Below are 12,571 nucleotides of genomic sequence, written 5' to 3'. Positions count from 1 at the left end.
TAGTGTGGAATTAGATCTAGTATACTATATCTATACGGTACCAAAGTTAACTTCAATTTTGATATTGAATCATTTGCATTTAGTTTAATCAATTTCATGCTTCAAATATTAAAATCTGAACGTAAAGAGGTGTGTTATATCAAACATCAAGCTGGATTTTATCTAATAGACACCTTTTGAATAAAGATTGTTTTTGGTTATTGGATAAAGGAATCTTAAGAAACCAATGGAAGAGAGTGCCCTGTACGTAGGAGAAGTATCCTTTAGGTGTAGAGTAGAAAATACGTATTCTTTCTTTATTTTCCAAAAAGTTTTACTTATTATCTGCTTTTTCTTGTCTATAAGAAGGGCATTTGTCGTGATAGTCTTGGCATGCACTATACTTCCAAGAAAGAAAGTAAACTAAAGAGAGAGATGGCAGACAGAAACCCATGTAGGATTCTGTGCCAGGGGCTTGCCAAAGCTAAGCCTTTCCTGGCAATGGTCTCTCTGCAATTTGGGTATTCAGGAATGTATATTATCACCATGGTTTCTCTGAAGCATGGCATGAGCCATTATATACTTGCTGTGTATCGTCATGTAGTTGCAACTCTTGTCATCGCACCTTTTGCACTTGTTCTTGAAAGGTTTCTCTTTGTTTCATTTCTCTTTCTTTAATTTTCTTGGATTTTTTAGTACATGAAGTATATGTATAGTTTTCTTTTCTTGATTCTTTCCATTTTTACAGGAAAATAAGGCCAAAGTTGACACTCCCTATCTTCCTAAGAATAATGTTGCTTGGTTTTCTAGAGTAATGCTCTAAAACTCTCCCTCTTATCTGTGTTTATTATATATATACATAAAAGGACCTATATTATATGATAATTGTTTTTTTCTACAATTGTCTCTGAAACTAGAGTCAGTCTTGGAGACGACTCTAATAATACTGAGCTAAAGAAGAGCTAAATTAGTATTAGTTTTATCCTTAACTAATTATATACTTTGGAATGTATGAAAAACTTGCAGGCCAGTGCTTGATCAGAATTTGTACTATGTTGGAATGAAATTCACATCAGCAACATTTGCATCTGCTTCAGTCAATGTCCTTCCTGCCATAACCTTTATATTGGCAATTATTTTCAGGTAAATTATGATCATGTAGTGCACCTAAGCTAATGACAACGATGTTGCCTTACTCAGGACCAGCAAAAACTTTTGAGGACCACTAATTCCATAAGAATGCTGCCACTCACATCACCTTTAATATGTATAATTAACACTTCAATTTTTTTTATTTTACTAATTCCATAACAGTGCCATTCACAACTATGTAGTTTTTAATAGTTATTTAATTAAGACAAGGTTCAAGAAAATTTATGAAGAGCAAATATTGCAGATTGGAAAGGGTCAACGTGAAGAAGATACATGATGTGGCCAAGATTGTTGGAACAGGAATTACTGTTGCAGGAGCAATGGTTATGACTTTGTACAAAGGTCCAATCATCGATTTCATAAGGTCACATGGAACTGGAAGCCACCATGTAAGCAGCAGCAGTCAACCAAGTGACCAGCATTGGGTTACAGGGACACTAATGCTCCTGGCAAGTTGCCTAGGCTGGGCAGGTTTCTTTATATTGCAAGTAAGTATATTATAATTATATGAATATATGTGTAAAGATTATGAACAAAATTGGGTATATAAAATCCAATTAATTACTAAAACTTCAATTTGGTTTCAGTCATTTACGTTGAAGCTATACCCAGCAGAGCTCTCCCTCACAGCCTTGATATGCTTGACGGGTATGGTGGAAGGAGCAGTTGTGTCTCTTGTGATGGAACGTGACATGAGTGCCTGGAAAATAGGATTCGACTCCAGGCTTCTTGCTGCTGTTTACACTGTAAGTGTACCATGAGTTATAATTTTATATGATTGAAACTGCAAATGGTATATTGATTAATAAACTAATTAATTGTGTAATTAGGGAGTGGTTTGCTCTGGAGTTGCATACTATATGCAAGGAATGGTAATCAAGGAAAGAGGCCCTGTTTTCGTAACCTCTTTTAGCCCTCTGTGCATGATCATCACTGCTGCCCTCGGAACCATTATTCTAGCTGAGCAACTTCACATTGGAAGGTATCTCTACATGATATTATTTTTTGTTTTCAGGGCTATATAGTCATGTTTCTTGAATTGAAATGTTTGTTTTTGTTCTGTTTCATCAGTGTAATTGGAGCAGTTTTCATAGTTATTGGCCTTTACACTGTTGTGTGGGGTAAAAGCAAGGATCAAACAAACTCAAAAACACCAGCATTGGCAAATGAGAAAATTGACAACCTGGAATTGCCAATCACTGATACTACTGCTAAATCAGCAACCAATGTTGATAATTGTATCCAGCATGGAACTTCCAAGCTTCCAGCGAAGAGCACCCTGCTGCCAGCATGAAATTATTGCGGAGAAATGTACAATAATTTAACATATTGTACAAGTAGTATGGGACTATATATATGCATATATAGCCCTCTCTTTCATAAATCTATTCTAAGATTTTGGTCACTAATTATATATGATTATATAAGCCTTTTCTTTTTGTTGTTAAAGATTTTTTTTTTTGGCAATTTTTGTCGAAGTTATTACTTGTAAGTTCCCCTATAGCATTTAAGTCTATTTCCTTTTTCTAACAAAAAAACAAACTAAGCACATTTAAATAAAGAAATTCAAAAAAGAAAGAAAATATTTCTTTGTAATCGGATCTCATAATATAATTCATGATTAATAAAATGAACAATAAATTCACTAGCCAATTGGGTTAAGCCGTAAAGCCATTATCGTCACTCTTTAATTTGTTGGTTGATTCTAGTTTAATCCAAAGAATCAATTTGTGCCATGATCAAAATATATCTACATAAATGGGAAGAAAAAGGGGAAAACAGAATAATGGATCTTGTGTCTTGTCTTGTAATTACCAGCATCATAGAATATGCAATGTGTTTGCTGCTGTTTATTAGCATTTTGTCTCACATCATACGTCAAGATTGGTTGAAATGGACGCATAGTTAAGGAGGGTACTAAAGAAGAGCCAAATTCTTATTAACTTGGACATAAAATACAGTGACTTGGGATGAGATTCTGGATGACACAGATATGAGAGATTCCATAGATATGATTTGGGTTGAGTTTTTTAATACAAATATGGCAAAGAAAATCATTCACCTTAGAGCTTTACAGGCACTGTTGGCTTCCATTATTGGCTCTATGTTTTCAAAAATTGTAGCACCAGTCCTTTCTTCAGGTTGTTTCTAAGAAGAATTTGAATCTTATAGCATATCTGGCATTATGGTTATCAGCTAGCCATGTGCATGCTTCATGAGTCTGAAGAATATATTTAAGAGCATCAGAATCACAGGAAGTGAACCATGGTTACTGTTGAGGTCCATGATGATCGCCTTGTAGCTGTTGGTTTCATCAAAGGCTATCGCCATGTCTTCTACCAAGGTATCTATCTTTCTTTGTGTACACATGAATATATGTTTATGCCTGATAATTGTATATTTTATTATTTGTGTTTAACAGTAAATGCTTTTGTGGGTTTTATTGTTGTTATTATTTGACAGGTAGCACTCCAGAGTATCCTGGAAGAACTGTCACTTTAGAAACTGCTGAAGGGGAATTCTGTGTGAGTTACTGTAAACAACATCATCTAGATCCACCTTTCAGATTCTTTTTAAGGAAAATGAACTCTTTATCTGCTTTTTATTGTTTTGATAACTTGAAGAATTTGAATTTGTGTCACTAGTCACTCAATCTTGCAGTTTCTTTTTCCCAATAGTAATTTAAAGTTTTAACAAAAATAATTATTCACTGTTCCAATATATGATTTGGCCAGAAAGAAATGGAGGAAATGAATGTGATGCAAAGTATGAATTCCGTTCAGTTTATTAATATGTAGACCACATTTGATATTAAACATTGGCAATGGCATGTTAAGATACAGTTTCTGACCTTTTGTACTGAGAAATTATATTCAGAGAACCTCAACTCCTGCAGCTAATTGTAGGTGGGGTTTATGGGCTCAACAATCGGATTGCAGGGCAACATGAACAACTTTCAAATTTTGGGATGCATGATTATACTTCTAAATATATGTGAAATATATGAATAACTAATAAAAATGCATGAAGTATCTAAGAAATTAAATTTTTTAAGAGATATGCATTGTCTCAATACCTTGCTGTGTCACTTTTGCCTAATTTTCACCAGTCAGCATTAATGTATCTTAACCGTCGCTTTGTTTTCACTGTCATGGCGTACGGTATTTGGAAGAGAGGGAGAACCAGTATGATCAGAAGGCTTATGTTGATTTCTTTACTGTAAGTTCTACACATATATGGTTGTAGATCATGCAAATATCTTCTGAAATTTGTTTTCAGGAGCCCACAGGTACAACTCTAGCTATTTCAGGAGTAATGGTGTAAGCAGCAGAATACACCATCAATTAATATCATATTTTCTGATAGAGCAAATTTAACCAGTTCTTTATTGACATTATTTTTCAGATACATATGATCTCCAGACAAGAAGCATAGCCAAAACTACTTGGGGCCTTCACCTCTTGAAGAGATAGCCAAGTATGTATCTTAACTCTCTGCTCTTTGTATCTCAAAAGTCTTCACCTTGCGCTAACTAGAACATCAATTCAATTGGGAAATCCTTGAATCTGGCTGCTCTTACTATTGTTAATATATAAAGCACATTGCCTATGCGCCTGTATTCCACAAACCAAAAACCAAGTACAAGTTATATTTAGGCCAATTACATGGTCAGAAATCTGGAATGGACCCAACATATGATTAGCCATTTGGTTTAACTAGTTGTTGGTCCAACTGTACTGATTACTTAGAGCTGCCGAGAAGGCCATTCAACCTCTCTGGGTAGTCGGTAGATACTATTACTAATCATATGTTGCTAGACCATATCATGGCTAAGATACAAGTCATTCTCAATCATTTGTGCAGACAAATCGTTCATGCTGAAGGCCCTTCAGGACCCAATAGAGGCTTCCTTTTCCAACTTGAAAAGCCCCTTCTTCAAATTGGCAAGTTTCTTATGAGATTTTAATTTATTTTATTAATTTCCAGTTACCTATGTCTCTTGTTGTTCCTGCAATAATATTTCATTTTCATAATCTTTTTGCCTAGGATGCATATGTCATGGATCTTGGAAATGAAGTGAGGCGCATTCTTTTAAAGAGGAAGCATGACCTCATAATAACAGAGCACTCGACCAATGCATGTTCAGAGATGACCATAAAAAATTTAGCGCACACATGCATCAGCCATGTAACTGTTCATTGGCCATATGTATAATCTCATAAAGACCTTTTATGGGTGGTTGACTGAAACCAAACCGTAACATGCATCCACATACACAAGTACTGGTTTATATTTGAAGCTAATTTTTTCAGGGAAAGATACCCCTTGTATAAGTTACAAATCAGCTATAGATGATATACTAACAAAAGAAGCTGCAAACAAATTCCATGTTCCTACACCCAAGACGGTAGAAAAAATTGAACTAAACATGTTCAGAACAGATGATACACCCACAAACTCCAACCGCTAAGATATCTACCATCAATCGACCTGTGAGTCAGCTTATCCAGGATTCAATTCAATCACTGTCCTCCACGTGCCCTGTATATAAGAAGGAATATCATAAGAGGGAATTTAAACCAAAGCCCATAATATACCATTAACAGAATTCTTACAGCTACCTTAACCAGTGATTGTTCCAAGTAATATTATACTTTTACTGCATACTCTAGGATTTTGTCAGTGTGTGCTTTGAGGCATAAGGTTAACCTCATCTTTTACTGCTTATAGTCAGGGTTTCAGACGGATGCTAGACTCCATAACCACCGTTAATAGAGGACACGACCTACGTACCAAATGAGACCAAAAACCTAATTTACAAACAACTTCTTGTAGTACAGAATCACAATCCAGCCCTATATATCCATATCTCCGAAATTATTATGCAAAGTAAAGATCAAATTAGGAAATAAGTAAACAAGAGTGAAAATATTCTAAGTAAAACAGGGATGTTCAATTCCTGGTGCTTGGACTATGATACATCATAATTCATGCTGCTTGGGCTACATCCAAAGCAACAAAAGCTGCTCAGATCACAGCTCAACCACCCATACTCAGAGAACCATGTTTACTGAACCTCAAGACCATTTATATTGGAGCTCATGTTATTACCCATTTTGAGCCAAAGAGCCAAACTCATCCATGATCACTTACCCTCGTCGGTTTGGCTGTCATCATCCCCATCATTACATCCATCATCCTCATCATTTTCATCTTCTGCATCATCATCGTCATCATCATCATCCTCATCCTCATCAGTATCATCGCTATCACTTTCAACCGGTATTTTGGGCTTTGGAGGAGGTACATAACTTATTGTGGACCTTCTGCGTGAACTTGACACAATATTACTCGTGTCAATGCCCTCAAGTTCTTTTGCTCTTTCCTTCCTCTTTCTGACTTCCTTGATTTCTGAGGATATGAAATCAATAAGCAATGGAAATAAGTGTACGGATATTGATGACCACATATTGCATCCCTTCTATTTTCCAAATTAGACCATAATCTAACCACCATATCATCAAAAGTCATTCTTATACATTCTAAATTTACCAACACAACCACAACACTTTTTGCAGAGCATGCAAAATGATAATGAAACAAAAGTGCATTTGATATTATACTTTCCTATTTCTCTAAGCAAACTGTAACATTCTTCCAGATATATTAGTTTCTACGTATACAGAGGTTTGATTCCCCCTTTTTCCCTTATTCATTGAAATTGTCAAAATAAATAATACAGCAACAAACAATGTACACTGGAATATCTTATCATTTTATCTACAGATAACAGAACAAAAATTTTCAACTGTTTCTTGAAGAGGGAAGAAAGGGGGGGATTGGGGGGGACAGGGGGAGAGTGGGTTGATTAGTAGGCCTTTCGCCCCTGGACCGTGCAACAGGATGGTAACCCTCCCGCACTCTATTACCACCCAATTCCACCTTATCGGGTATGATAGTTCTCTCTTATCCACAGGGGAGTTACTGGCTTGGAGAAATAACTCAAGTTATTAAAAATAATAAGAAATGTCTTTTTAGTTTTTACCCATTTCAGCTCAGCTGTAGCCTTTTGGTTTACAAGAGCACAGAGCATTAAAGGGGTAGGAAAAGGAATACTGCTTCATGAAGCCCATTGTTTGGCTTCAGCAAAATGAGATTCCCAAAAGCAAAAGGAAACTCGTGCCAGCAGGAGAATTAAAAAAATAAAAAAAATTAAACTAATTTCATCAGGAAACAATATCAACCCATATAGTAGCAAAGTAATTATTCACCTAACATATCAGAGCTAAAAGTTCATAGGCACCTTTTTCAGAAGGGTTTGATGACAATCCTTCTTTAGAAAGTATCTCCTCCAACTCCTTTATTAGCTGGGCCTCACGTTTATTCTCAGGAACCTGCTTAACCTTTTTGTAAATTGCAGGAGGCACACTGCAAAAGAAATAAACAATATTAGGATATTAAAGCTTAATATAGATGTAATTAAGCATGTAAATAGCGAATCAGAGAAAGACCTCATCCCACAGGATTTTATTACAGATTTTAGATGCTCAACACGTTTCCCATATGCCGGAGTTGAAGCTTCCTTTTTCTGCAAGAAGGTTGAAATAAAATATTTTACTGAACCAACTTTGGGATTACACAGTGTAAATTTTTCCTCTTTTATGTGCATGTGTGGATGTATGTTGAAGGGGAAAGGGCTGAGACCTTGACTGGTTTTTCAGCTGATGATTGAGAATGGCTATCTTCAGAGGCATTTCCACTGTCTTCCGCATCACTATTGTCCTCTGCTACTGTTTCCACATGTTTGATCTGCTTCTTGCCAGATACTTTGGTTTCCTTCTCTAGCATCTTCCGTTTTTTAGTACCTTCAGAATTTAGCATTTTTTGTTTTGGACCAATTTTCTTCTTTGGTCTTAGTTCATCTTCATCTTCCTCGTCACATTCTCTACCCGAAGAACCAGAACTACCTTCAGCACTCATCTTCTTAGATGCTTTTCCTAGAGAACTAGTTTTTATATTTTTCTTCTTAGGTTCAGGAACTTCAGAAGATTGTAATACCTAACAAGCAAGACAAAATTACAAAAGTTAAGACTCTAGGATACTTCAAGAAGCTAAAGACCAAACAATTAATATTCACCTCATCTAACTGCTTGCTTATAAATGTCTTATAGGGATCAAGGGCATGCTTTTCAAGTCTAAGATCTTCCTCTAGAAGTCGACGAAGTCCAGCCATTGTAATTTTCCTAAAATTAAACAAGTGACATGAACATGCCTAGCTCATATGAACAACAGGAAAGTAAACATTTAAGATAGAATGAACCAAAAAAAAAAAAAGAGGAGTGCATAAAATAGAACATCAAGCACATGAAGATAAAAGTTGTAGCAAATGGATGAATGACTAGTGACCACAGAAAAAAGATTATTGCATACTCAGAATTATCTTTGACATAGGAAGCTCTCTTCAACAAGGCTTTCTTTATGCTGCTCTCACTTGGAACTTCTTTATTCTTATCAACTAGAGTTTCCTCAGCTTCTGATTTAGGTGTTTTTTTCCCTGTCAAAAGGCCCATTACGGGAGAGTCTTCGATTTTCTCCTCATCTTCGGAATAAGGTTCTTTTATATCATTTTTAGATTCATATCCTTCAGGCGATTCCGTTGCTTTTCTTTTTGTTGAACGGGCGTGTTTTTCCACAGTTTCCCCAGAATCCTTGGAAGCATTGCCATCAACAGCACCTTCTAAGCACTACAATTAGGATGAAAAAACATATGGATCAAACAAGTGACAGACTAATGTTTAGACTTTGGCATCCCATTACCAACAATTACAACTACAATCGAGAATTAGGAAGCATTAACATTCCAATATAATGATGCTATCAACCATCACTCCAACAGCAGCAGTAGCAATAACAGACCATAGAAGCATGACCCATTAAGAAGCATCACACATTCGTAGGCTCTAGGGAGAGTTGATGTACGCAGCCTTACCCCTGCTTTACAAAGAGACTGTTTCCATGGCCCGAAAACGTGACCTCTAGGTCACAAATGGAGTAACTTTACCAATTACTATTACACCAAAACTGATACGTATACTCAAGCGGTGGAAGGCAAAGGAAGGGCAAAAAGGGAATGGAAGGTATACTCTAGAAGAATCCAGGGAGATCAAGAAAAGAGAATGACAGCTGCCACTCAACGGAATGTCCAATAGAATGAGGGTAATTTGGGAATGCATGGTAAGGGTGTAAAAAACTCTTAAAGAGCAGAGAAAATCTATATATAGGGTAATAGCTTAGTAATGAGGATATGTTCAGTGTATTTTGTTATTTGGCCAGCTGTATAGCTTGGTTGGCAGAATTCTCTGCTAGGGAAACTCTTTCTTGTATTGAGATTTGAGAATTGATTTCCAGTAATACAATTCTCCTTTCTCCATTTCTGTTCTCTTTTGTTTGGTTAAATTGCTCTTAAACCAGTCCTAACTCTATCAAATACCACCCAAAAAGACCATAAAATTACAAAAACTACAAATTCCAAATGCCTCAACAAAAGTAACAGAAATAAAATTCCTAAGTACAGATCTATTTCCTTCCAGTCCAATGGTTAGGCTCCATCCAGTAGGCATTAGCACTCCCCATACAATGGTTCAAACCTGAGAGTTCCGAATTGGAATCCCACATTTTAATCACTGGGCTATTATTTTTGAGACCAATATAGATCTATATCATAATTATGAATGCAACCTCTAAAGCTTTGACATCTTAGTGCCTGTTTGGCATTGAAGCTGCAAGGCAAAAACTGCTTTTCAGGAAAAAAAAATACTATTTTAGATGCAGTTGAAAAAAACAGTTTGAAAAAAGTAGTTTTGTTATTTTAGTGTTGTTATGACTAAAATCTAAAATTTATCAAATTTAATTTTAAATTATTTTTTAATACTCTTTAACTAGTATATTTAAAAAAGCATTTTTCTCAACAGCAGTTCCAACAGCAATGTCAAACAAGCCTTTAAATACTAAAAGATTTAATATGATATAGGATCTCAAGTTCCATATTGTGACTACAACTCAGTCGACAACAGTATAGATAAGAAAAAGAGTGAAAGAACTAATTCATATAATATAGAGTGATATACCAAATACTCTGCTGGAATCAATCACAAGAAATCAGTCAGCATATAATTAAACTAATGACAATATAAAATTTTTCATGAAGTCTAAATTATCCAACAACATTTAGGTGTAGTATAATATTCAGTTTGCATCAGCAACTGCTTTCAACTTCAGCAGTAGCACTTCCTTATCCATCCATCACCCAAATCTAGTAACTGGTTTATGTGTACAAAAAGTTTGAACTCCAATTCTCATGGACAATCAGTATCATGGTTTTGAATCGTGGTCATGGTCATGGATAATGGAAACAGGCTCCTAATTGCTTAGTTAGCTATGCAATTTTTTTTGAAAAATTTGCAGAGTTATATAGAAATGAGTAGATATTGGTAGATACAAGTAAAATTAAGATACATAACTATATAATAAACATAAATACATCAAATTAGATGTTATTAATAATGTATTTTAGTCAAATTAATTCTGAAAAATAATTCAAAATAGAAAAAAAAATTAAACCTGTAAATTGAGCAAACCAATACTTCATACTATAAATTTAACAACAAACCTAACATTAAATAAAATTTTCTTTAACAAATATACAAAAAACAATAAATAATACTCACCTTTTGCAACAAGTAGTTGTGGAAAATATAAATATTTATGATGATTTTAGGGAGAGATTTGTAGAAAGATGGAGAAGTTTAGGTGAAATTTTGAGAGAAAATGTGATGGAAACAGTAGTTGGAAGGCTGGAAGACAGAGAATAAAAAAAAAAAACTAAATACTCTGTTTTTTGTCCATTGAATTATTGAGGTAACAAAGTTACTGTTACTTAATGGTAAGCAAGGGCAGTTATCGATATATAATGGTGGTAACGGCGTCACCAATGCAACCCAGCATTTGCCTTTAAATACCGGGATAAAGGGTAATGACTCCTTGAAAAACCTGTAAATAATGGTCATTGCCTAACATAACCGCTGTTATTTAAAACCATGATTAGTGCAGTAGTTTTAGCCTGATAAGCCGTGGAAAATCTTTTTACTTCTCATACCAGTTAACCCACAAACCAAATTAGCTGCACCACGGCTCTACACAAGATTTCTAGTTTGGCACATATGGAAAATCATAGGCTGAACATTATTAGGTGACCATAAGACCATTGTAGAGTTGGCTAATGGCGTTTTCCAAGCTCATAAAAATATGGTCAATATTTGTTTCACATATCCAAGAAGTTATTTTTGGCAGAGCTCATGCGCAAATGTGAACTTTAACAACACATGGTTGGACACCAAAAACTAGATACAAAGCAATGCATTAATTAAATGAAACGAGAAGATTGAAAATAAGGAGAAAAAGGGTACAGTACCTGCACCAGACATTGCTTGACAAATCTCTTATGCACATCCAAAACATATTTCTGCAACCCCAAGTCCTTCTCCAACAGTCTCCTGACCCCCTCAAAGGTCAAAGAACTGCGATTTCGAAAAAACCCAAAATTAGGATAATCATCATTCAGTATTCCCATACTCAACTTACTGATTATAGTGACTGCAAATGCGAGAAATCGAAAGGGACAAACAGACCCACGCACCCAATTAAAGGAACACGCTGGTTATTAAGTAAAAATTAAAACGAAACAAAATCAAATGAGAGAGAGAGAACTCGGCTTGTTCTTTGAAGTGGTTGACGCGGGAGCGCATAGCATCCTTAATCTGCGACTCGATATCAGGCGAATCCTCCGGCGCCGTTTCATTTTTTACCTTCTCGCTATCTTGAGCTTCCTCGGCCATTATCAGCGCTACTGACCGTGTTAGTGTGAAAACGGAGATGGAGTTTTCCTTCCTTTATCTTATTTTTTATTTATTTTTTTTTTTTCTCTCTGGAAGTTGAATTGGAAGCGGAGAAGCCGAAAAAAAAAAGGGGAAGGTCAGAATTGGAAAATTATAAAATAGTCCTAAGTATTAAAAATGATAAATTATTATTTGGTACTTATATTTTATTAAAAATTAATTATTTAATTTTTTTATTATTTATATAATATATAAATATATAAAGAAAAAATATTTGAATTATCTAAAATAGCCTTCAAATAAAATAGAAATATTATAAATTTGTTTCAAAAAATATTTTAGTGTCCTATTAGAGAATTTTTCTATAATTTAAGTTATTTGTATTAAGATAGGGAATTATTAGAAAGCTTTATTCATATAATTTTTTTACTAATATGATTAATTTGTTAATAAAAAAAAGTTTACCGATAGTTTAATTATTTATTTAAATAATTTTTTTATTAAATAATTTTATTGATGCATTTTAATATATTAAAATTCATGAC

General features: G+C 34.8%; 2 protein-coding genes and 1 pseudogene across 3 annotated transcripts; 2 read left to right on the top strand and 1 right to left on the bottom strand.

Moving 5' to 3' along the window:
- Window positions 1-359: 359 nt before the first annotated feature.
- On the top strand, window positions 360-2,580 carry LOC110638912 (WAT1-related protein At4g08300). Its single transcript, XM_021789648.2, has 7 exons — window positions 360-626; window positions 728-790; window positions 1,006-1,122; window positions 1,376-1,619; window positions 1,719-1,877; window positions 1,962-2,113; window positions 2,203-2,580. The coding sequence occupies exons 1-7, from the start codon at window positions 373-375 to the stop codon at window positions 2,423-2,425; spliced, it is 1,212 nt and encodes a 403-aa protein (XP_021645340.2). The 5' UTR covers window positions 360-372; the 3' UTR covers window positions 2,426-2,580.
- Window positions 2,581-3,396: 816 nt separating this feature from the next.
- LOC131174656 (gamma-glutamylcyclotransferase 2-3-like) lies at window positions 3,397-5,602 on the top strand (annotated as a pseudogene).
- Window positions 5,405-12,121, bottom strand: LOC110643824 (uncharacterized). Of its 2 annotated transcripts, XM_021796326.2 has the most exons (9): window positions 11,899-12,121; window positions 11,603-11,708; window positions 8,563-8,876; window positions 8,270-8,375; window positions 7,837-8,190; window positions 7,644-7,720; window positions 7,436-7,560; window positions 6,286-6,543; window positions 5,405-5,673 (listed from the first exon to the last, which is right to left on the bottom strand). In XM_021796326.2, the coding sequence occupies exons 1-9, from the start codon at window positions 12,024-12,026 to the stop codon at window positions 5,651-5,653; spliced, it is 1,491 nt and encodes a 496-aa protein (XP_021652018.2). In that variant the 5' UTR covers window positions 12,027-12,121; the 3' UTR covers window positions 5,405-5,650. The 2 variants fall into 2 exon arrangements, with proteins under 2 accessions (XP_021652018.2, XP_057993909.1); XM_058137926.1 differs by lacking the exon at window positions 6,286-6,543.
- Between the last annotated feature and the right edge of the window lie 450 nt (window positions 12,122-12,571).

This window comes from Hevea brasiliensis, chromosome 16 (assembly GCF_030052815.1).
Source record: "Hevea brasiliensis isolate MT/VB/25A 57/8 chromosome 16, ASM3005281v1, whole genome shotgun sequence".
NCBI classification, from domain to species: domain Eukaryota; kingdom Viridiplantae; phylum Streptophyta; class Magnoliopsida; order Malpighiales; family Euphorbiaceae; genus Hevea; species Hevea brasiliensis.
This window is presented reverse-complemented; position numbering and strand designations above follow the sequence as displayed.

Excerpts from the sequence above, each read along its gene's own strand:
- LOC110638912 (XM_021789648.2), top strand. The coding sequence starts at position 373 with ATGCACTATACTTCCAAGAAAGAAAGTAAACTAAAGAGAGAGATGGCA. Across the intron at positions 1,123-1,375 it reads ATATTGGCAATTATTTTCAG|ATTGGAAAGGGTCAACGTGA; the intron begins GTAAATTATGAT and ends CAAATATTGCAG. Across the intron at positions 2,114-2,202 it reads GAGCAACTTCACATTGGAAG|TGTAATTGGAGCAGTTTTCA; the intron begins GTATCTCTACAT and ends CTGTTTCATCAG.
- LOC110643824 (XM_021796326.2), bottom strand. The coding sequence starts at position 12,026 with ATGGCCGAGGAAGCTCAAGATAGCGAGAAGGTAAAAAATGAAACGGCG. Across the intron at positions 8,877-11,602 it reads TCAAGCAATGTCTGGTGCAG|TGCTTAGAAGGTGCTGTTGA; the intron begins GTACTGTACCCT and ends TCCTAATTGTAG. Across the intron at positions 8,376-8,562 it reads TATGTCAAAGATAATTCTGA|GAAAATTACAATGGCTGGAC; the intron begins GTATGCAATAAT and ends GTTTAATTTTAG.